This window comes from Lynx canadensis, chromosome E1 (assembly GCF_007474595.2).
Source record: "Lynx canadensis isolate LIC74 chromosome E1, mLynCan4.pri.v2, whole genome shotgun sequence".
NCBI lineage: Eukaryota > Metazoa > Chordata > Mammalia > Carnivora > Felidae > Lynx > Lynx canadensis.
In genome coordinates, this window is record NC_044316.2 from 40570702 (window position 1) to 40595313 (window position 24612).

Sequence of the window (24612 nt, forward strand, 5' to 3'; positions counted from 1 at the left end):
CAGTGGACAGGAGGGGATCTGAATGCTAACGCTTTAGCCCCAGCTGCCTCTGTGCTGCCATCCCTGGATCCTTCCAGCCCCAAAGTACACAAGGCAAAACTTGCCAAAATGGACTCTATCACTTTATTCAGATAAGAGGTCACAAGCCACAGGACTTTAAAGTGCGTGAAATTCACTGGCGATAAAGCCGCACATATACCAGCCTCCCCCACCCCAAGTCCCCACCACCTTGCTCCATCCATCAACCATGTCTGGGGGGAGGGGTTGAGACCCGTCATTAAACGTGGGGGACAGCAGGGAAAATAGGAATGCTGGCAGAACAGGAGTATCAGTGGTCTGAAACTGGGAAGGACAGGGTTCCGCATGCTGAGGGAAGAGTGGGGTCAATCTAGCCTCTCAGTGGCTGGATATAATTTTTTCCCCATGATTTCCTCACAGCCAGCCCCATTTTCAGACAGACCTAACTCCTGCTTCTTCATTTGTCTCTGATTTTCCCCTATAATTTACGAGTACTTCAGAGCCCAGTCGGGCTAGAGGGCATCCCCGGTACACAACGGATACAAACCACAGCAGATGCAGATTTCGGAATGGTGGCGGGGCTGGCCGGTCAGGTGGGAAGAGGCTTCCGTCAGGAGCTGGCTGGGTGTGTGCTCAGTGCTGAGTGCATGAGTGCTCACAAGTGTGGCGCGTGGAGATGTGAGTGTGTGTGTGTGCACGTCCCACCCAAATCCCCAGACGACGGTTTGGCCAGAGGGAACCCCACTCCTTGCTTCGTGGGACAGCCAGTAGGGATGGAGGAAGGCAGTGGTCAGTACAGACTGAGGAAGAAAGGCCTGGATTCCCTAGAGAAAAGACAAGCCTGCTCCCTATGCTGATATTCCCTAGGCCAGCCTGTCACTGCCACATCCTTTTTACCCAGCACAATGCTCCTTATTCCCTGTCAGCTCAGCACGCCAGCCACAGACACAGGGCTGGCTCCTAGAGCTGGCCCCATCCTCATTCACTTCCTGTGTGTCAAGGAAGCTCCTCCTGCCTCCACCAGGAGCTGAGACAGAACTGGAGGGGAATCTTCCAACCCCCTCTCCTTCCCTTTCCCTTAGGAATGGGATTTGGGCAGGGATCCCAGAGACTTTAGTTCAAACTCCACCTCAGCTACAGACCTTCTCAAAGAAATAAAGTGCTTTGCTCTTCAAGAATCCCAGAGAGAACGGCACCATGCAGTGGCACAGGAGGTTGGCCTGCTTCTTCTCAACACTTCAAATACCCTCCGCCAGTGTGCACTTGCAAGCGTGGTGCCATCCTGAACACGTGCAACTTGGGAGCCCCTCACCCATCTCCAAACACATGCTGTCAACTCACCCTCTCCAACAGCAGGTGCTACAGACAGGAAAGTAAATCACCTTGACAACCTTCCCCCTCTCTAGTCCAGGCTTTCGCCCATCTACCCGGAAGAGATAAGCAACAGAGGCCCCATGGGCTTGGCCTCTAAAGGGAATGCAAGGCCTGAAGATGGCCTCCATACCCAGGACCAGAGCGCGCACGCCCGGCCTGGCCCGGCATACCTCCTGTGCGTCTTCAGTAGCAGCACGATGCCTGCCTGCGGTCGCCAAGCCCGAGCTTTGGAAGGAGCTGACAGGGCACTGGCACCTGCTTTCAGGAATCTGAAAACTTATCCATCCATCTCCAGAGTACAGAGAAGGTTTCTGAAAGCCTGTTGGGCCCCAAGCTTAGCAGCTGAACTGCTGTCATCAGGATGGCTCTCGCTCTCTGTCCGTGGAAGAATGGCACTTAGCTTTCCTTCTCCCAGCATTGAATTTCTATAGTCAGAACCCACACTCCTTCAATGTGAACCCCGCCAGGAGGGAAGAGGTAGTAAGGTGACCCGTCTCCCCTCTGAATTCAGTCTGTGCCACCCGCCAGGCTTGTCTTTAACCCAGGCCACTCGTAAGCTCCAGGTACCAAACTTCACTTAGCCCATCCTCTCCGGTCCTACGACCTACCACAGAGACATAGGCTGGCGACCCAATTACACAAGGACCCTTGACTTGGAAAGTTAGAATTACAGGCCAATGCTTGTTAGGAACTGCCCAGGTTGACTGCTGAGGCCCAAGACCTACGGAACGGACAAGAAACCACGCTGAGCCACCCACCCCCAGCCTGTGCTCTCTTCCTCCAAGGCCTGAGACGCGGTCTCCAGCTTCTACAGCTCTCTCCTGGGGAGCCCAGCCCTAGCTGCCTCTGTCTCCTCTCTCACTGAGACAGTCTGTCCCCACTGGACACAGCGGAGGCCTCGCTGCGCAGGGAGCGGGTGGGGGGTTTCTCGGTGTGGGAGACACGTAGTGCAGGAAAGTCGAGCAGCGGTGCTGTGTGCATGAGAGCAAAGACAATGCTGCTACCATAAGCGCTGGCGTGGGGCCCAGGAGGGCTAAAGGACATCAGTCTCCCGCTCGATCCCCACGTACTTGAGGGCATCAGCTTGGCTGTACCTGTCCCGGGACAGGAGGAGGAATGAGATTACTGTCAAGGCTTCTGTGACTGAACAGACAGAATCCCCTCTATTTTGCTTCCCCATCTCTCAGAGCAGTTTACAGTGCTCCCGCTTCTGGGGCAAAGCACCAGGGAGCAGAACAGAGGGAAAGACTTGACCACCACAAGACCCTCTCCTTCATCTGTATCGCCTACTTTATGCCCCCAAACAATTCTAACAGCCACCCTTCTGCCTTTGGAGCTACCTCCCAAGGATCATTTCTGGCTGCCTCACCTGTAATCAAAGAAGAGCTCTTCACCAGCTTGAATTGCCCTTTTAGCAAAGATTCCAATGCGATGATCCCCGTTCACCATGACCACTGCAAACAGGACAAAGCCAAGGCTAGGTTCCTAGTCAGCTCCAAGCCAATAATCGGCAGGTTCTGGGCTGATTTTCTCCCAGTTCCCAGCGAAAATATAAATAAAGTGGAGTTTAAAAGCAGTCAGTAAAGACAGTTGCCTCTCTGCTTTTAGATCTGTTATTTGGGCTGGTGATGTGGGAAAAGACCTATCTTTAAAAGATTCTTGTTTGTGGGAAAATCTTTATCATGTATTCAGTGAGAGAGCCAATTAACAAAATAGAGACGGAGACGCAGAACGATAGCAGACATTAAGCATGGTTGTCTTTGGACAAAAAATAACTCGGCAATGAAAAAAGACACATAATGGATAGAAACAATAGTAAATAAAGCATCCATCATCCACCCTACCTCCCAGGTCACTGGGAACTCACCTTTGGCATAACAGTTGGGGTTCACCGAATGGTTTGCAAATCGAATTTTGTTTCCTTTCCGGGTAGCATCTACTACAAAATCTATATAACGTAAAGAAAGATCATGGGTTCATCAGGCAAATCCACAGCTTCTCGAACCTGGTCTTAAAATCAATTAGATAGTAACAGAAATAATCCAGTGGGGGACTTTGAAGTCCAGCAGCATGCAGCATAAGAATGCAGCCTTATGGGGCGCCTGGGTGGCGCAGTCGGTTAAGCGTCCGACTTCAGCCAGGTCACGATCTCGCGGTCCGTGAGTTCGAGCCCCGCGTCAGGCTCTGGGCTGATGGCTCAGAGCCTGGAGCCTGTTTCCGATTCTGTGTCTCCCTCTCTCTCTGCCCCTCCCCTGTTCATGCTCCTCTCTCTGTCCCAAAAATAAATAAACGTTGAAAAAAAAAAAAAAAAAAAAAGAATGCAGCCTTATGTGGGCGCGTTCCCTTTGGGTCCCCCCCATTTTGCTGGAATTACAGATCCCCTCTTCCCATCTACTGGGTAGGGAGATTTCTCGGGTGTAAGTGCTCAGTGCTCCGATTATAAACACAACCCAGAAACGCAGGTTCTCCCAAAGCAAGTGAACTGTGGCTCGTGGTGTCTTGAGGTTCAACGTCCCCACCTTCCTCTGCGCATCTGCTGGAGAAATCACAGCTGATCTGAACGTGGACTACAGCAAGGGCAATCCGGTAGAGAGACGTGCCTGAGACCACCATGGGGCAAGAGAAAGAGGCTCCTTACCATTGTTGAGGTTGAAGAGGAAGCTGGACATGTATTTGTCATAGACCTTCCCCCGTCGATCAGCCTCGTCTTGAGAGATAAGCTGCAAAGACAGATAAGGAACAATCGGGGGATAAGGCTGTCTGCTCAGGGCATGGTACCCTGCCCTCAGAAAGGACTGGGAGGGGGCACTGTCACACACACATGCTTGCTGAGTATCAGGATGAGAGTCACAGGAGACAGAGCTCAAGTTACTGTATTCTATCTAAGCCCCTCCAGGCTGACCAGTATTAAGACTGAAGAGCATTCCCCGCCCACCCCTTTGTGTGGCCTGAATTGGCAAAGACTTTAAGAAGAGTGGTTTATCTCAGGATTGCAAACACTTCTGTGGGATCCCCCAAGAAGCCACACGGGAACTCAGCTGAGTTATTTAGAGAGTAAGTCACAGAAGTCTGGCCCACAGAAAATCAGGGTTTCTCATCAGTATCTCCCCAGAAAGGAATGTGGTCCAAACCGATAGCACTCACCTCACCACAGTATTCAGAAATGAATTCGTTCTTTTGCACAGACTCCTTAATGAAGGTGCCCCATCCGGCCACATCTGAGGGGGCCAGCAGCAGGTGCTGGGGAAGAGGGAGTCAAACCTCAGACTACAGGGCATGTGTGAGTGGGCGGTGTGTGTACTGGATGTGCACGTGTGCAGGGGGTGGGCAGGGTGGAAAGAACTAGCAACTGTTAAGAGGATCTGAAAACAGAAAAAGGTCTAAGCCATTCTGTTCTGGGGAGAGGCAAAACAGCAAAGGGAGGTGAGGAAAGGAAACATGACACCTCCTCCTCTAGGCCCGGGGACCTCCTAGACCTGAGTCGCTAGGGAGTCACTGCTACGGGTCAAGTACAAACAGACAACATCAATGATGCGTCCATCCTCTCTGCTCCTCTTAGTCTGGCCAGGTCAGGGGTCACTTTCCTAACTCCTCACCGGGACAGCAAACTTTCTTTATCTCAGTACGTGTGTGTCCTTTAGGATTTACCAAGCCCTTTCATGTAGAAAACCCCTAAGGGACCAATGGAAAGAGGCTGCTGGGGAATACTCAGTCTTTTCCCCTCCACCATCTGGCTCGCAGTCCTAAGAAAAGCCCTCACCTTCTTGAGGCCTCGCTGGATGCTGCAGTTTTTGCAGGAAACCACCTTGCAGTCCCAGTGCTCCGAGGCCCCGCAGGTGAGGCACAGGTCGGGGTCGCACTCTCGCACTGCCAGGTAGCAGGGACACTGCTTGGTATTACACTGGGTCTTACAGCGACAGCCAGGGAAACGATTCTGACCTGGGGAGGAGGAGAGGGGCGGGGGGAGGGGTGGGTTAGGAAAAGTAGCAGACTAAGCTGGCGCTCAGGTCTGACTCAGGGGTCAGCAAAGAAGTATATGTGATGTGTTCAAGGAGATCTGGCAAGTAGGAGAGAAGCTCCCTTGCTTCGTATAGTCAATTTTTTGTTTGTTTGTTTGTTTTCTTTCCTGAGAAAATGGAGTGGCTCCCAACATTCATGTCAAAAAAAGCAAGTTTGACTATGGAGATGTGTTTCCTAGAGATTCCTCAACAGTGCTCTTCCTTCCTCTTGTTGGTGTAATTTGGAAGGGAGGTGGTTAGGGGCCCAGAGAAAATGAAATCAGTGCTTTTCACTGGTAAATCATCACCATCAAAACAAGAATCATTTTGAGAACAGAATGCATCCGTTCTATGCCACCCTCCTCCACCCACTGCCCTCCCCAGCACAAGCACCTCTCTTCTGTGGCTAAGATTGATATCTGCTATGGGTTAGGAGGTATTTCCAGCACAACTGCCTGGGCACCTAGTTCTGCAGGCTCTGGATGCTGCTATTGAACTTCTCAGCCCTGAGTGGGGAAGGGCACAGTGTGATAAGAAGTCAAAGAGAAGCATGTTTAGCCTTTATCTTACTTCTGCTGACATCCAGACTGACCTGATAGTAAAACTCCGGATACTAAACTAAGATGGGCATACGCAGTGTTGTCACCTGTACATGTTGTAAAACAACACTTACAAAAGGAGGTCTGTGACAGCACCTTAAGGGAAAAAATTCCCACGTTTCTTAATTCTTCTCTGGAAGGCAAAGATGGGAATGTTTCTGATTTCTGTATAGTTGTTGCTTTTAGAATCAAACACCTATGGGTTTTTAAAACAATGACTTTTCCAGATCTTAAGGATCTTGTTTCCTCTGCAGAATGCTTAGAACACGGCAAAGAGGACATCAGAAGGCCCAGGGGCAGCAAGGGGCATGGGCGGGGAGGGAAACCTGGGGTGCACGGTGGCTGGCTGTTTCGGGAGGACCACAGGAGAAAACAGTGGAAACTTACAGTCCGGGTTGCACTGGCAGAACTTCTCACAGAAATTCTGCGTCATGATGCAGGGGCAGGTGCTGTCACAGGGGCGGTCTGGATGGTCGCAGGGCTGGTAGTTATACACTTGAGTGGAAGAGTTATCTAGGAGAGAAAAGAGTAGACCAGGACACTGCTGTGCCCGGGGCCCCTTACCGCCCTCCCTCCCACCTGCCCGATCGTCTCGACTGGAAGAGGCTGTCCCAGTCATGATCTTGGACACACGTTTAGCACCTGAAGTGAGAAGCCATCAGATATGATGGTTGTTTGTCAGCTACAACGGGGTGATTTGCCTCGTGGGGAGAGTGTGGAAATGGTCTGGGACTATAGGGCAGCCCATTCCAAACACTAAACGAAGTCTGGAACCTGGCAGATGGCGCGCTATGAAAGTCAGAGACCACAAGGCTCCTAGCTCTACCTCCTAAGAGGTGCGCTCAGCTGCAGTGAGAAGCTGAGCTGTTCTCAGCTGCTGCAGAGAAATCTGCCATCTGGGGAAGCAGTACAGGGTCAACAAGAGCGGCTGTAGGTGGGGCGGGCGGGTGACCACAGGGGTGAGACCTCACGCTGAACTGCCGAAGAGCACCCTGGTGCAACTTACCTTTCTTCAGCTGAATTTTCCTGCAGTGTGCAGCCCACAACCTGGAAAAGAGAGGCAGATGGGCCTGGGTCATGGCTCTGCACATTTGGGTAAATAACAACATGGCCTGCTTTGAGGGACTGTGGTTTGATCACCAGGGAGTATCCTCCCCGAATCCTTCCACCAGAGGCCCCTATCCTGCTAGATGGAAGCCGGAGTTCATCTGGAGTCCAGCTGGTCTATGCTTCAAGATTTAAATATAAAACAAACAAAGATGTATAAAAAAAAAACACAAAACCCAACCCTCTGTGTCTATTATGACGCTATTGTTTCTCCCTCTCCCCCCTCCCTCCCTCCTTCTCTTTGGGGAGGTGGAGATGTGGAAGAATTGCAGGATGGGGAGGTGGGAACTTTTCAGGAATCTGCTGACTGAACAAACCGAGAGGCAGAAGCCACAGGGACTTCCTTCTATATCTAGAATTGGTGTCAGTTCCTTCCTTGAGTAGGTGATAGTCATTAGGGAACCGAGGCAGGCAGAATGTTGAATTTAAAAAAAACCCTTCCAACCCTTAGCAAAGGCTAGCTAAAAGACGGTGTTATTGTGCAACTTAGAAAAAACAATACAAGAGCCAAAAGGAAAAACTCTAGTCAGAGTTGAGAAGTGAGAACAGTGGTCACCAACCACCCAATGAGGAGAAATGGCCTCAGGGTGGAGCCATGAGGCCAGCTCTCACCCTACTGGTCAGGAGCTTAAAGGGACGGCAGACGGTTATCTCCCAGTCCACAGCATCTAGGGATGGGAGAAGGAAGGGCTGGTCCAAGTCACAGACCCACAGGGAGCACTGAGAAGGCTGGCCCTCAGTTGTGCAATGCTAAACTCAAGAGGGAGGCAGTTGGGAAGTCCAAGGGGAGGTCAGAGCACAGGGAACAGAAAGTCCTTTGTCCAACCCTTGCCTGTGCTTTCTTTTCTTCTTCTGCGACGGGTTCATGAGCTCATCTGTTGGCAGCTTCAGGATAAGTGATTCTTTGACTGCAAACTGAAAGACCTGGAAGAGAAATCCAACAGGACTTGTCACTCCTTCTTGAGCCAGGTGGTCAGATAAGTGAGCCAGCCAGGCGCTGGGCTTGGGAGCATTCTGGAGAGCTCGAGGGCGGCTGACTGAGCATCTCTTCAATGGGGGGCGGGGGGAGGGGCACAGAGTGGGACTGAGATATCAGATCACTGGCCCTGGCATCCTGACATCAATTCTTAACTATTTATCCTGACTCTAGAAAAGAGAAATACTGAGCACAGTTACAGCTCTCCTGGTCAGTAGCTTTCATCTACACCTTTACCTACCAAGCCCTGAATGGAATGATTCTTACCAACATTATCTGTCTCTTCTGAGGAAGGGCAACTTTGGGTCCCTTGTATAACCGAGTGTAAGACAGGACAGGAGTGGTACCCCTTGGCTAAGTGCTAGCTCCCTCTGTTGGTATGAAGAGGCCAGACCCTTGTCTATTTTCATAGGCCAGCATTTCTGGAAGACTGGTTCCCTTCCAACATGCTTCTTCCCTTATAGCATTCGTTTTTGGCTTTTTTTTTTTTTTTCTCTCTCCTTTTTGGCTATAGGCCCTCTTGAGATTCCATGAAAACTACAAATCTTCTCAGGAAAATACAGGCAAAATTGTTTTGCCCACAATTCTGTAGATTTTCAGGTTAAGAACCTTTGCCTCAAGGAAATGGGCAATGAGCTCCAAGTGAAAGGGCACTTCCATTCATGGTTCTAGTGCATGTTCTAAGTAGAGGCATCATGAAGAAGAGGCCACAGAGACTCCTCCTGAAGTCAGGCTGCTAAGCAGCATGGCTCAGCTCGAGCATTCCTTTCTTATTGGATCGGCCCTAACACCCAACTGCTCCTTGAACCCTGTTCTTTAGTCTGTCTTCTCACTGCAGTCAGGCGGAGACTGATTGGGACATCAGGTCCCACGGCCTCCAAGCATCAGTGGCTGCTATCAAATTGTGATTCTAGTAACGGCATGAGTGAGAAGGGTGAGGTCCAGGCCCAGCTACTGGGGTGGCAATTAGAAAAGCTAGCGATAGAACATCTGGAGAAGAAAGCAACCGAGGAGACTGACAGAGGGGGTGACCACGGCAGCTACAGAAGCAGGAGCAGGCCAGATGAGAAGATCCCCAGAAAGACCTGGGGGTCCCTTTAGGAAAGGGGTACACATTTAGAAAGAAAGGCAGGAACCAGAAACAAACAACAACAACAACAACAACAACAACAAAAAGCTAAGAGAGGGCAAAAACACCCAGAAGAGTCAGATAGTGGCTAGAGACAGAAATGAGAATTCAGCAAGGAGGAGACCAGATTCCCCAAGCACGGCTAGGCCTGGCATCTGCAGAAACAGTCCCATGTTTGGGGAACCCGCCTTGTGGCTCAGAAGCACCTGCTCATGAGGGACTGAGCCTAAGACAGCTCCTTTTGAGACAGGCCACACAAGACGGCAAAAGGGCTGACAGAGCAGTGGATGAAAGGAGGGCCCTGCCTGTCCCAGCTCCTCTCCGAGAGTACCTGCTTGCACGTCTTAGTTCCCAGAAGTCTGGCTATGGAACAGAAGTTGTTGAAGTAGGTGCCATGAAACACTCGAAAGAGAGATTCCTCAGCCCCAGTCCATTCCACAGGCTCCGAGGGTGCTTCCACTACACAGAGCTGAGGGGGGGCCGGACTAGCCTTCTGCTTTGTGGGGGTCTGGCAGCGAGAGTTGGCCTCTAAGAGAGGAGGAGATGCGAGCAACAGGAGGAGAGAGAATGCAGTTGTCATCAGTCATTTGCCATATACTCCGAAGTACATCATTCTGCTTTAAATGGCAGAATAGTTAGGAATCAAAATATTCCCTGTCTCTACTGCCAACAGGCGAAGCCATAGAAAGGACTAACCATCTTTAGGGGTGCCTGGGTGGCTCAACTGGTTAAGTGCCCGACCCTTAATTTCGGTTCAGGTCATTATCTCATGGTGCAAGAGTTCAAGCCCTGCATCAGGCTCTGCACTGAGAGCATGGAGCCTGTTTGGGATTCTCTCTTTCTCTCTCTCTCTCTCTCTCTCTCTGCCCCTCCCCACCTCTCTCTCAAAATAAATAAACAAACTTTAAAAAAAAAAAAAAAAGGAAGAACTAACCATGTTAAAAAAGTAGTAACGTTAAGTGTTAGGCAGTGATCCTGCGTTTCCCAGAGGCCTTGCATAGGAAGAAAGGATCGCTTTCTGTTCAGTGTACCTGAAGAACTGGAGGCCCAGTCATTGCCTGTATCCCTGTCACTGTCCCCTTCTTTAGTCTCAGCCACAGCAGAGGCTGAAGTGTTGGAGCAGGAAGCACTGACCATGTGGTGCCTTCGTCGGCGACGCCCGGAGCACTTAGAGCGAGGGTTGTGGAGCATGGCGTACTCCTTCGCTCCTTCCTGTAATGTACACGTTACAGGTGGGAGACAGGAACAGGCCCAGGGTCGCCATATTGATCCCATCATTACAAACCCCCTTCTTCAACGCCTGTGCTTACATGCAATGACACTGTCTATGTTTTGCTCTGTGCTATGTAAGTGTGACTATGTAAAAGCTGCTTAACCAGCATTCTAAAACTTACAAATTTATACCTCTTCACAGAAGAGCTGCCTTGTAAAGTAATATTAAAACAGATATAATCTGTGCATCTTCAACTTTCCAGTGAGTTGGGTCTAAAACTCATTTGCATGTTAGCTATTTGGAATTTGAGAACACATTCTCCTGTGGAAGAGGAAATGAGGTTCAGAGAGGAAGGGACCTGCTTGAGCATATGTAGCTAACTGTTCCAGAATGGGTACAGAATGAGGGCTCCCCATCCCCTGGCCACACTGTTTTTTTCATTCTACTTGCACTGCTTCTGTTTCAATAATAAAATATGTAGTCCCTAAATTTGTCCAATATCACTACTTACTTCTCCCAAATCAGTTTATTAGACTTGGAAGAATACTGCTTCATTACTTTATAGCTATACTTTATTTAAAAAAAAAAAAAGACCCAATAACTATCACACAACTTGATCATCTACCTTCTCACCAGACCTGGTTCCCAAACACTTCTAGCTGTTTCTGAAAACTAAATCTACGTGAAAAGGATAAAGATTTGCCATTACTAAGGATATTCAGACTAATATCCTGTAGGCCCTAAAGGAAATTCCAAAAGTGAAGTTTTAAAATTAACTGAATGTGAAGTTTTAAAATTAACTGAATGTGCTCATCCTACAATGTGACGTACACAGCATCACTTACAATGTATTCATGATCAAAAGATTTAACATAAATATAACTAAGGCTCCAGAGCTAATTCTAGTTCATGGGAAATAGAGGATACAAAAACAAGTTCAGTAACACCAGGAGAAAACCACAAATTCAGAATTTGGGACAGTATCCTACTAGACAATGAGCCTGGATTTTTCAAAAAGGAAAAAAAAAAATGGTGTGATTACTTGACATTAAAGGAGACTGAAACGACATAATAACCAAATATGATGTATGACTGGATGGCCTTGGTTAAAAAAAAAAACAAACAAACCCAAACCCAGCTACTCTTGGTACAGCTGAAAAAATTTAAATATGGAACTGACAGATGATATTATTAAATTCTCTGAAAATTTTTTAGGTGTAATAATGTGGTTATATAAGAGAATGTCTGTATTTTTAGGAAGTGCATGCTGACATACTTAGCAAACAAGTATCTCAATGTCTGCAACTTATTTTCAAATTGCTCAGCAAAAGATATGCATATACAAATAGAGGGACAAAGCAAATATGGAAAAACTATCATTAAATCTAAGAAGATATCTTTCACCTTCCTTCCATGATCGAGATTGAGGGAAAAACAGTCCAGCATTATATTTGAAAAATGCACTGATTTCTAAAAAGCAATAAAAGAAAAACTGTGCACAGACAGTTCTGTAAGTTAAACACACACACACATAGACATACATTTTGGGCACTGACAGCATCTTTTGAAACATGTACAGGGTCTCAGGGTAATTGCTGTGAGAAAGACAACATCTTTTTACTTATATAAATGCTGGTGTTGGGGCGTCTGGGCAGCTCAGTCTTCAGCTCAGGTCATGATCTCAAGGTTCGTGGGTTTGAGCCCCACATCGGGCTCTGTGCTGACAGCCTGGAGCCTGCTTTGGATTCTGTGTTTCCCTCTCTCTGCCCTGCCCCTGCTTGCACTCTGTGTGTGTCTCTCTCTCTCAAAAAATTAAACAGTAAAAAGTAAATAAAAATAAGGGGCGCCTGGGTGTCTCAGTAGGTTAAGCGTCCATCTTCGGCTCAGGTCATGATCTCGCGGTTTGTGTTTCGAGCACCCGGTCAGGCTCTGTGCTGACATCTCAGAGCCTGGAGCCTGCTTTGGATTTTGTGTCTCCTTCTCTGCCCCGCCCCCACTCACACTCTGTCTCTCTCTCTCTCTCAAAAATAAGTAAACATTAAAGAAAAAAAAAAAACGCTCTTTAAAAAAATATATATAAGAATAAAAAAATAAATGCTGGTGTTGATATAACACAGTGTAATTTTTTTAAGTGTGGAATAACTTAAAAAGTATGGACTCTGGAGCTAGACCAGAGCTTGAATTTCATTACTGCCAAACCACTGACATTAACAAATCTTGGACAAAATATGTAGCTTCTATAACCCATAGTTTCTCCACCTCAGGATGTTGTCCGTAAGCAAGAAAGTAAGATAATATATGTTAAGGGCCAGCATGCTACTTGGCACACAGGAAGGAGTCGACCCATATAGGGGAAAAAGTAGAGAAAGTCTGTTTACTCTTTTGCTATTATCACATGGCTCATTTTCCAGATGTATACCCAGGGGCACTTTTTACCATCTTTTCTTCTATTCTCCCACTAAAGATGGTCCCAAAGGCACTTGGCTCTATAACCTATTTTTAATTGGTAGCAGAAATCAAGGTATTTCATTCTTTACCTAAGCTCACTGTAGTGTGCAGAAAGCAAAACTGTGTCTTTGGCTGGTCCAAGTGAACCTATTCCCTTCTCGTTCTAAGTGTACTGCCTTCCCACACGAATGCAGGAGAATTTATGCTGCCGCATAAAGTCTGTCCATCAGGGAAGGGCCCATCTGGCTGTTTACCTTACAATAAGACATGGGTGCTTTCATGTGTTATTTCTCGTATGTTTCTATGCATTTAAAAGAAGACAGCAAAGAAAATGCCATTACAGATACACACATGCCCTCCTCACGCCACGAGACTAATTTCATAGTCCTTAGTATTTAGGAGCTCCTAAAGAGCAGAAGTCCTGTTTTATTTGTGCTTTGTGACCCCCCAGAGTGCTACATACTGGCTCATCTGGTTTGTATTCCCAGGAGCAGAAAACTGAAGGGCCATTTCCTGCTCAATTTTCAGCAGATTTAACAATGGCAGAACAGTTTAAGAACATATCAGCAAGGAGTGACTGGCTGGTTCAGTTGGCGGAGCGTGCAACTCTTGATCTAAGGGTCATGAGTTGGAGTGCCAGGTTGGATGTAGAGATTAGTTAAATAAATAAAACTTAAAAAAAAAAAAAAAAGAACATACCAGCAAAAGGAAGCAGTCTGTGCCACATGGTTCTGGTTCAATCTTGATCTCTTTGTTCTTGCGTTTATATACATTAGGGGTGGCGTGAAAAGCTGGAAAACACAAAATTGTCCTGTTTCCAATGGTTCATCCACTTGGCAGGATGGGGAAGAACAAAATCCAATTAAGGAGCCATGGTGGGAAAATTTAGATATAAACAGCTACCATCAAGGTGCGCAAAATTTAATCATTTCTGACATCAACACAACCCTTTCAAAGCTAACAGGTGCTCAGGGACTCGTATGTTGCTGGTTATTCTGTCCTGACCATGCGAAACACATTGCACCACAACGGTACAAGTGAATAGAGAACCACCCTTTGTAAAACCAGCGTCAGGTCAGAAGCCAGGAACTCTGTATGATTAACTAAAATAAACAGAAGGACGCAGTGGTTGGGGATGGAGAACAGGAGAGTATTTCAGAGTAGCCCCACTCACGGTGAAGGAAGCAATCGTATTTGAAGCAGCGTCGGCAAAAAAGTGTGTGGAAGGAATGCAGAGACTGCTCCCGCTGCACGGACTTGGCGTTGGGGCCGTCGATGTTGGGTGTGCACTGAGGGGGAAGCGCATTGGGGTCTGACATCTCCGTCAGCTCCCGGTACCTATTTTTAAAAAGAGAGAGAAGAATTCCTTCCAAGGAAACGTCTTCACTGAGAAAGTACAGATCGCGCACTGACAGTCATCCAGGTACAGTCGGCCAAGGGAGCATGGGTGCTTTTTTACGGGGCTTGCTGATGGCAGGGTGGCGTATACCTAAGTGGGTGCACCACTGCACCTGTGCTGGGCTGGGCACATGTCTGCAAGCAAAGAGAGAGACAGATTTGGAAAGTATGGTGCTGGAGTAACTCTCCAGAAAAATGCAGAATTTTAGAAGTTCGCTGCCCGAAATTACTTCAAAGCCAATGAACAATGCCCTTTAATATGGGAACGGGTATTCAGAGGTAAGCAAATGAAGCAGGAAACAATCAGAAGTGCGAACAAATCATAGCGCACTTACCAGAAACAAGGTTTTTTATTAACCAAATTTAGGCTTGAATAAAAGTTTTGCTTGAGCGCTCTACATGGCCTGAGTGGAACGGCCTTCCCTACCTCTCCTTCATGTCATCCGGGACACCGTTCTCAGGGAACATCGAGGCAATTGCACTGAAGATCATGTCGTTTGGGAACTGTTTCTTGGAACTCTTTTTGTTGCCTGAGTTGGAAATGACAAAGAACTCCTGAGCTATAATCAAGGATGCAAACAAAGCTGTTTGGTCATTTTCCCTCTGTCACAGCATTTTGATTACAGCTGCTTTGCTAACCCAACCGCTGACTGTTTAGGAACACATAAAGAAAGTCAATGCTACCTGGGTTTATCTAATAGGTTACCAGTAATAAGGAAATCAGCATCATCTATACATTAATGACAAAATCCATGTTCCAAGAGAGAATCTAGAGGGGGAAAACAGGAGTTTTCATGGAGAGATGTGGATATTGAAGAATGCCATCATAACGATGATGCTGAAGAACAAGACTGATGTTACAGCTTTGTTGTAACAAGACAGAGGCACTACGTCCCTGGACGTATAGTATAAGTAAGTACCATGGCACATAATTAAACATTAAGTTAATTAAATATTAACAACATGGAAAAATGCTTACGAGAGAAGATCAAATACAAAGGGATATAAAATTGTGTATGTGTGCGTAACTGTGGCATGATCCCATTTCACATAATGCATATAAAACACGTTGTTTTGTATGTGTACTTTTTTTTATTATATATGTACTTTTAAAAACTTGAGACACAGTTGACATACAACATTATATTCGTTTTAGGTATGTGTATGTGTATATTCTGTGTGTGTGTGTGTGGATACACACACGCACACACACACACACACACACACATTTTTTAGGTCTAGAAGAAAACATTAATGCTGGTTATTCCTAGGTAGTAAAATTATAGGATAATTATATTTTCTTCTTTATAATTTTCCATGTCTCCCAAACACACTACTCTGTTTCCTTCAGAGTGAACCAAGTGAGAAGCACCAGCAGCCTTTAATAATCAACAAACCTTTCTGTTTCTCCCTTTTTCCCTCTCCCTGTCACTTTCAGAATGGAATATCTACCTTCAAGAGCGTGTCGTTTTCTCTTTCTTGTCACTGGCAGATCTTCTTTGCTGTCATCTTGCTTCCCATCTGAGGTGTCATTGTGCCCTTCCTCCTCTTCATCTGAGTATTGATTCAGAGCATCTACCAACTCCAGGAAAACAGCATCACTAATCAGAACAGATCCAGGGATCATCTCTAAAACATAAAGATTAGATGGCTGAGCTGTGGTCATTTCATGTTCCCTTAGTCCTCCTAGGAAGGTTTTCTCGTATTCACTCCTGAAGTACAACTTACGTTATATAACATAGGTACATTTTTATATGAACAGTCAGGAAATTACAATACTTTGATTGGCTCTTACAGCTGCAACAATCAAGCTGGCTAGAGTGGGAAATCCAGTTATATAGGCTTTACTCTAACTGGGATAGTTCACTTCCTCAGTCACAGATCAACCTGTATTTATGGTCCAAAATCTCACAAAGGTGTACAAACAATACAAGTGGGACAGGAAAAGAATGATAACATGAAAATTTACTTGGTTTTGCTGCTGATGGGTTGCCAGTGACGTCTTTGAGTCAAAAGACAGCATTATCTTCTTAAAATCATACTCTCTGGTTACACTAACAACTTAGGATAAAGTCTTTGAACACTAGGGGGCGCAGTAGATAAATAATGCATTTTCAACAGTACCCACAACTGTCAAAAGAGCTGGAAAGTCAGAATGTTACAATTTCTGGGAGATCTAGGATATATCTGGATCAAAGTAGGACAGAGAGATTATGCTCATTGCCATTCTCAGAGAAAGAGAAATGAAGAACAAACTGGCTTTGGATGGATTTATGGAAAACTCCTAAGATCATACTTCTCTGTGCACTACACTATCTCCTCAGCCACTGATTACTACATATATAAAATCCTTTTATGTTGCAACTCCTTTTACAATTTAACTGGGGACATTTTTAATATAAAATTTTTAGTCCAGCAATCGAAATATTCTTCAGTGTGTACACCGTGAGGTAGCAAATAAAAGCAAGATGATGATGTACCAAAGAAGGGGCACCATTTTAATAAAGTTTTCTCCCAAAGATCCCAGTACCACTACCTTCTTCACCGTGGACTTTCCCATCATAGTTATTGATGAGCTCCTCAATGAAAGTCTCATCTTCTTCTTTCACCTCATCTCCCATGTAGGGAATATTGCACAAAACTGTCTCATCTTCTACCTGAAATCAAACCAGATGTGATTCATTCCATGAATTCACTAGGCAGCTCCTCTTTCCTGTTTAATAGAATCTTTGCTGGGCCTTTTTTGATGCTTGAATTTCCTGAAAACACCTTTGGTTACAGAGTTTCCTGAATTTTTAAAGACTGGCCATTCTGTGTTGCCAACAAAACTTCAAACGGAAGGGGGCAATGCTACTCTTAGGGAAAAAAGTCAGTTTAACTACTTAAGGATATTAACTACCAAATGTTTAGCCTACTACTGACAATGATATTTCCAACAACATTTAGAATTTGCCAGCACATTTATTTTTCACAGTGATTCCATCTATTATCTACAAAACATCATTGTAAAATAGGTATAAATATCACTTAAACAATAGTCTAAAAAGTCTTCAATTCTAATTCTTATCATAAGTAGAGATACATAAATGAAAAGGAAGGCTTCCAAGAGTATAATCTGCAATATAACCAGAATATTCAGAACAGAACCTGAGCAACCATAGAGTTTCTGGGTAGTCTCTTATACATACTAGGACTAAACTCCCATAATCATAATAAAAAATTATGATTACAACTCAGGTCGATCACACTCGATGGGAACCTAAAGTCAACTGCAGTATGAGCTATGAATATTTCCTGGCTAAAGAAAATACTAATGGATTTTTGTTATTGTTGTTGTTCAGCAGAAAACACAGCCATTCTTAATTCCCCAAGTAGTAAGTAAAATTACTGTGAAGTTTTATTCTAAGAGAGGATTCCCTTCTGTAAACCTATATCCTATTCCTGCTGTCACCAGGCAGATGATAAGCAATGCCAGTATTTAGACAGGACTGATTATCAGAACCAAAACTAACCCGAGCAGGAGTCAGCATAAAGGCCCAGATGTAAGGCTCTTGAATCCATGTGCCCCTCTATTATTTCAGTTGCTTTCACAGTATCTTGCCTTTAGGGGGTTCAGAAAGGATCGCTCCATCAGCAGGGAGATGTCAACCTGCTTAAGCCTCAAGTGTCTGATTTAGACTGCATTTAACTTCACATGTTACAAAACTGGGCCAAAGTAGTAAGGGAAAATTGGAGTCTTGCCCAGTCTCATTCATTCAAAAAAGAATAAGCATTGGAGTGCCTGGGTGGCTCAGTTGATTAAGTGTCCAACTCTTGATCTCGGCTCAGGTCATGACCTCAATGGTTTGTGGGATTGAGCCCCCAGTCTGACTCCGCTGACAATGTGGAGGCTGCTTGGGATTCTCTCTCCTCTCTCTTTGCCCCTCCCTGGCTCACATGCTCTGTCTCTCTCTCTCTCTCTCTCTCTCAAAATAAATAAATCTTAAAAAAAACAAAAAAAAAAAACTAGCATCAACTCAGAAGGACACTTCAGAGAGCACAAAACCTAATGAGTTAGAATAACGTGTGCTATATGTACGTGTGTGTGTGTGTGTGTGTGTGTGTGTATAGAGAGAGTAAGTAAATTACAAAAACAGTCTGTCCTGCATGCCCAAGCTTTGTTAAGTACAATCTGACAATCTTTACCCTAAGAGGAGTGCCAGCACACCAACACAGGATAATCATACAGTTTATACAATCACCACAGTGCTTTTTAATACATACCATAAAGTTCTGCTGGAGAGGGGACCAGGAATACATGATGGGAACCAAGGCAACTGTGTTCAGAGACCTCATTAACATATGTTGGCTTGCAAATCCTGGGAAAATGCTCTCTATGGTACACTGAAATATAAGCAAAGACATGGGGAGGGAAAGGCAAGCACATGACCCGAGAGAACTGGAGCGGGGCACCTAGGTGGCTCAGTCAGTTAAGTGTCCAACTGGGATCGAGCATTGGGCTCTGTGCCAACAGTGTGGAGACTGCTTGGGCTTCTCTCATGGGCTCAGGTCATGACCTCAATGGTTTGTGGGACTGAGCCCCTTGTCTGACTCTGTGCTGACAATGTGGAGGCTGCCTGGGATTCTCTCTCTCCCTCTCTCTCTGCTCCTCCCCCACTTGTACTCTCTCTCTCTCTCTCTCTCTCAAAATAAATAAACTTAAAATTTTTTTTTAATTTAAAAAAATTAAAAAGAGAACTGTAGTTTCCTTCTAAAATGGTCCCAGTAGTCTTCTAATTCTTACAAATTAATAGGTTGAGGATTTTGCAACAATCAGCTCCTAAAAAAGGAACCACTGGATTGTAAAGCTGTGGAAACTGTCTCTTATTCACCTTTGTATCATCTACAGACGCCAGCATGGTGCCTCTCACACCCAACTGGTGTTTATTTCAATGTAAAATTGCTGCTCTCCTTGGACTGTCCACAACAGCAAAAGGCCTCTGAAAGTCCTAGGAGATGAGGAAGTTTTCCTGAGTACCTACACTTTAAGACAGTTGGCCTCAACTTAGCTGCAGAGGTGATGGAGACAGTAGGGGGAAAGCAAAGCAGTACAGAAATTAGAGTCATATTCTGCTTTGGAGAAGAAAATTGCTCAATATACAATCCACTTTTTACATCTTAAAAATATTATCTCGGGGTGCCTGGGTGGCTCAGTTGGTTAAGTGTCCGACTTCAGCTCAGGTCATGATCTCACAGTCTGTGAGTTCGAGCCCCATGTCAGGCTCTGTGCTGACAGCTCAGAGCCTGGAGCCTGCTTCAGATTCTGTGTCTCCCTCTCTCTCTGCCCCTTCCCCGCTCATGCTTTGTCTCTCTCTGTCTCAAAAATAAATAAAAACATTAAAAAATATATATTATCTCTTAGGGGCACCTGGGTGGCTCAGTTGGTTAAGTATCTGACTCTTGATTTCAGCTCAGGTCATGATCTCATGGTTCGTGAGTTCAAGCCCTGAGCTGGGCTCCTTGCTGACAGTAGAGGCTGTTTGGGTCTCTCTCTCTCTCCCTCTCTCTGTCCTCTGTGTCTCCCCTGCTCATGCACGCACGTACATTATTTCTCTTCTTCTCTCTCAAAATAAACAAATAAACTTAAAAAGAAAGATAAATTTATTTTAAAAAATATTATCTCTTTAAGACTAGAATGATTTTTAGATTTATAACAAGGAACATTCCTTTGATCAATATATTCCTGCTCATTATCCTGGATCCTCTCTTTCCAATACCAAAACACCGAGGTGCCAAACAAGGCACAGACAGGGTTGTTTTGAAGCTCGTACACAGAGCCTAAAGTAGACACTAACTGTTTCATTTTTCTGTTAAAAAAAAAAAAATCAAAAGGGGCACTTGGGTGGCTCAGTTCATGATCTCACACAGTTCGTGAGTTCGAGCCAGCCCCACATCGGGTCCTCTGCTGTCAGCCTGTCAGTGCAGAGCTCACTTCGGATCCTCTGTCCCCCTCTCTCTACCCCTCCCCTGCTTGCACTCTCTCAAAGATAAATATTGAAAAACAAAAAACACTCAGGGGGCCCTGGCTGGCTCACTTGGAAAAGTGTACAATTCTTGATCTCCGGGGTTGTGAGTTCAAGGCCCATGTAGGGTGGAGAGATTACTTAAAAATAAAATCTTAAAACCCTCATGATTATACCCACTAACTGAGGAGAATAATAGGTGAATAGGCTATTCTTTAAGCTACAGATTTACTACCCCAGTTATTCAAAATTGACTACAATAACTATATCCATTATCCTTATTTTCTAATAAGTCATAAATATAGAAAAACAACAACAAACAAACAACTTAAGTCCAAGGAAACAAGGAAGGCTGAGCTTAGACACCTGGAAGTACCTTTTTGAGAAAAGGATGCCCACTCACAGGCTTCATCAACTGCACAGGTTGGACACGAAGCTTCTTCCATTCTTCATTGAGGATCTGGGTTTTTTCTTGAACCTTTGCAAAATTTGCTACATATAGAGCCTGGAAAAGCCAAGGGAACAATGCTTAGAATTTTAAGAGAAGAGCCCAGCCTGGGGCACCTGGGTGGCTCAGTCAGTTAAGCATTGGACTTCGGCTTAGGTCATGGTCTCACAGTTTGTGAGTCCAAGCCCTGTGTTAGACTCTGCACTGACAGTGTGGAGCCTGGAGCCTGCTTTGAGTTCCGTGTGTCTCTTTCTCTGCCCCTCCCCCACTCACCTCTGTCTCTTTCTCTCTCTCTCAAAAAATAAATAAACATTAAAAAAAAAAATTTTTAAAGCCCAACCTTCTACATTAGATCAATATATTAAAATAGATAACTCATCACACGGGAGTTAGTTTTTACCTTCGCGCCCATATTTGCCTGAAGCCGCTTCAGTTGTCGGAGTCGCATGTATTCAGATTTAACTTTTCTTTTCCAGTAAGTGATACATTTGGAAGTTGGGGGGTTTGAGATATCCATTTTGCTGTAATCCAAGAAGAGTCAGAGATGAGAAACAGCATTTTACTACCTGGAAATGAAGAATTCCTCAAACTCAAATCAATGTGGTCAGTCATGCTTCCCTTCCCACGGCATGTATTCATAAAAACACAGTTTAAAGAACCCAAATCTGTGAGCTCAACAAAAGGTTTCAATTAAAAAAAAAAAAAAAAAAAAAAAAAAAGGTTTCACATCAGCACTTCCTGTTCTGCAGCCTCCGTTCTCCTGTGGCACCTCATTTTTAATTCAGTACTCAGAAGTTCTCTCATGGGTATTTGAGGATGTGGATTCCTTGGACATTTGGAAGCCCACTCAATACCTTGTCTAAGAGAAATGTTCTGCAAGAATCAAGTTAATACCAAAGAGCTTCAGGGAAAGATCCACCCACACTACAAAACTGTACCTGCCAAATTGTCTCAACCCACCACATGCCTAACAATAAAGGTAGGATATGACAACAGCATAATATCATCTCCAACCCAACAGCAAGGCACACAGAAATAGAACACTGCAAATCACTTTTTTATTGGACCGGGGGGGGGGGGTGTTTGAATTAAGGTTCAAAGTTCTAAGAAAGTACTTACTGTAACACACTCTACCTACCTCATAGAATGCAAGGGGAACTGTCTGGTTTTATAACGTGCCTTCTGTTCTTCAGAGGGATGGCAAGACACTAAGGCAAAACGAATGTTCAGCTTTTCAAAAGAGAACAGACAGTGATTTTAAGTCAACGGAGCATATTTAGACCCTGATACCTTAAGTAGGATGCTCACCCAGAACTACAAAGACTTCGAGGTCTCTGCTACCACTATTTCTGCATGGAAGTCAGGCCTCGATCATACTGGATGACGCTTTATTTTATCAAATTGTAGTCTTCCAGGCATGTGTACAAATTTATTCTCACAATTACACAATCGAGTTCCCTGCTTCCGCTTTTTCTGAACCAATTTCTAGGCTCAGCCGGCAGCCCCATCAATTGTTTTAGGGAAAGAACAAATATTAAGTACATGTAAAAATTCAGTAACATCTATAAGGTTATGCTTTTGCTCTATTCTAACTACTGAGGTTTCCTAGAGAACTAGTTCTATTCATTTCACCTAGCATTTTAAGTTAATGAAAACATTATAAGGGGCTATGAAGAGCCAATATTTGAAACGAAAACTAAAGTTTCAGGCCTTCTTTTTTTTAATTTTATGAAAAAAAAATTCTTTGGGGGTTTAAGAACATATTTCTTCTTTTTTTAAAAAAAAAATTAATGTTTATTCATTTTTGAGACAGAAAGTGAGCACAAGCAGGGGAGGGGCAGAGAAAGAGGGAGACACAGAGTCTGAAACAGGCTCCAAATGTGTGAACGAAGAGATCATAACCTGAGCTGAAGTCAGATGCTTAACCGACTGAGCCACCCAGATGCCCAAAGAACATATTTCTTCTAAAGATGCATTTTTCAATTACCTGTTTTTCCCCATAAGAAATGACAGCACTGACAAGAAAACAGCAAAATATAACCCACTGTCTCACATCTATCACAGTCAGACATGATTATAACATCTCAGGCACGTGAACTTTAAGAGACTGTACCTGATTGTTTCGTTTGAAGAATCAAATGGATCGGTGAAACATGATGTTAAATTTAGTAAATTTAGAGGACAGAAGGAATAGCAAAGAAGCAGGCAGACTCACTGTGTTTACTATTAACTCAATCAAGTGATTCAAACTCTTAAAAACAGAATTCCGTGTGAGTTAACTATTATCTCTCTGGGGGAAGGGAATGAAGCAACAGCATAATCTAAGACTCTGAATCCCAGGCTGCTAAGGTGTTGAGTTACAAAAAGGAAAAAAGTTACACAGACTTGAATTTCTTTCCCCACAAATTGCACTGTCTCTCTTCCTCCGACATCTTTTAAATACTTCTCATTCCTCATGGAATGGGGCCAAAGGAGGGACCATAATTCAGTGAGACTTCATAACCTCCTAAAAAATGGTTTTGAACTGCAACCTTTCTGACATTTTCTGGGGGAGCTCATTTCCCTCTTTGAAATAGTAAGCTTACGGCAGGTTGCTCAGTCCATTTAAAACTGGGGATCAAGGGGCACCTTGGTTAAGCATCCGACTCTTGACTTCGGCTCAGGTCATGACCTCATGGTTTGTGGTTTCAAGCCCCACATCAGGCTCTTGTGCTGACAGCACAGACTCTCTCTCCCTCCCTCAAAATACATAAAAATAAAATGTTAAAAAAAAAAAAAAAAAACAACCTGGGGATCAAATAATGGAAAAAGAATAAAATCCACAGCTGCTAGGGGGTGTGTGTGTGTGTAGATTTTAGAGATGCCCACAGAAAAATATCAATTTTTTGTTAAAGAAATTATAATTGTGGGGCGCCTGGGTGGCGCAGTCGGTTAAGCGTCCGACTTCAGCCAGGTCACGATCTCGCGGTCCGTGAGTTCGAGCCCCGCGTCGGGCTCTGGGCTGATGGCTCAGAGCCTGGAGCCTGTTTCTGATTCTGTGTCTCCCTCTCTCTCTGCCCCTCCCCCGTTCATGCTCTGTCTCTCTCTGTCCCAAAAATAAATAAACGTTGAAAAAAAAAATTAAAAAAAAAAAGAAATTATAATTGTGGGGTGCTTGGGTGGCTCAGTCGGTTGGACGTGCAACTTCGGCTCAGGTCGTGATCTCTCAGTCATGAGTTCAAGCCCCACATCAGGCTCTGTGCTGACAGTTTAGCCTGGAGCCTGCTTCGGATTCTGTGTCTCCCTCTCTCTCTACCCCTCCCCACTCACACTCTATCTCTCTCAAAAATAAATAAACATTAAAAAATTTAAAATAAAAGAGAAATGATTTATAATTGAAATGTGATCTACAGTCTGTCAAAAGAGATGACAGGACACACAGTCCAATAATTAATGGCACTATTTCTAATTTTACTCAAGTGTTTTATATGGCCAGAGGAGTACACACATATACATGAAAATGCCATTGACTTTTAACCAATCACAGTGTAAAATAAGCCACACTTCCTCCTTTTACAATTAATGTGATATTTGAGTCTCATGTGACCATGAGCTAATATTTATTTTTCTCGGCTTTTGAATGGGTCTCCAAAGTCTCTAAAAGTTTATTTGGCAGTTGGTTGGCCCCCACAGAGTGTAGAAGGAAGACGAGACATACTGTTTGGAACAGATAGGTATAATTTAAATAAACACCTGAAACACAGCCATAAGATGGGTTTTCATAGCGGCAGAATGCTGACCAACAACTACCACTTCAAAGATTTTATTTTTCTTAATTTAAAAAGCAAACAAACAAAACCTCAACATTCACTAGAACATATTTGGATAAATGGGTTCATGTAACTTGGGCAAAGGGGGTGGCA

At 44.7% G+C, this 24612-nt stretch overlaps 1 protein-coding gene across 4 annotated transcripts in view; it reads right to left on the reverse strand.

The window, feature by feature from the left end:
• Window positions 1-100: 100 nt before the first annotated feature.
• Window positions 101-24612, reverse strand: part of EZH1 (enhancer of zeste 1 polycomb repressive complex 2 subunit) — a 30169-nt gene continuing 5657 nt past the window's right edge. For 2 of the 4 annotated variants that reach the window (XM_030294839.1, XM_030294840.2), the window contains exons 2-21: window positions 21849-21940; window positions 21111-21231; window positions 20639-20767; window positions 18524-18643; window positions 16797-16917; window positions 15713-15889; window positions 14688-14790; window positions 14037-14200; window positions 13562-13653; window positions 10233-10413; window positions 9533-9729; window positions 7929-8020; window positions 6996-7036; window positions 6377-6502; window positions 5153-5331; window positions 4537-4632; window positions 4031-4112; window positions 3260-3340; window positions 2762-2846; window positions 101-2486 (exon numbers count right to left, since the gene is read on the reverse strand). In XM_030294839.1, coding sequence (XP_030150699.1) covers window positions 2426-2486; window positions 2762-2846; window positions 3260-3340; window positions 4031-4112; window positions 4537-4632; window positions 5153-5331; window positions 6377-6502; window positions 6996-7036; window positions 7929-8020; window positions 9533-9729; window positions 10233-10413; window positions 13562-13653; window positions 14037-14200; window positions 14688-14790; window positions 15713-15889; window positions 16797-16917; window positions 18524-18643; window positions 20639-20767; window positions 21111-21231; window positions 21849-21853 — 2253 coding nt within the window. In that variant the 5' untranslated portion in view covers window positions 21854-21940 and the 3' untranslated portion in view covers window positions 101-2425. Of the gene's footprint in view, window positions 2487-2761; window positions 2847-3259; window positions 3341-4030; window positions 4113-4536; window positions 4633-5152; window positions 5332-6376; window positions 6503-6995; window positions 7037-7928; window positions 8021-9532; window positions 9730-10232; window positions 10414-13561; window positions 13654-14036; window positions 14201-14687; window positions 14791-15712; window positions 15890-16796; window positions 16918-18523; window positions 18644-20638; window positions 20768-21110; window positions 21277-21848; window positions 21941-24612 lie in introns of all 4 variants that reach the window. The other 2 variants (XM_030294841.1, XM_030294842.1) reach the window with 2 other exon arrangements.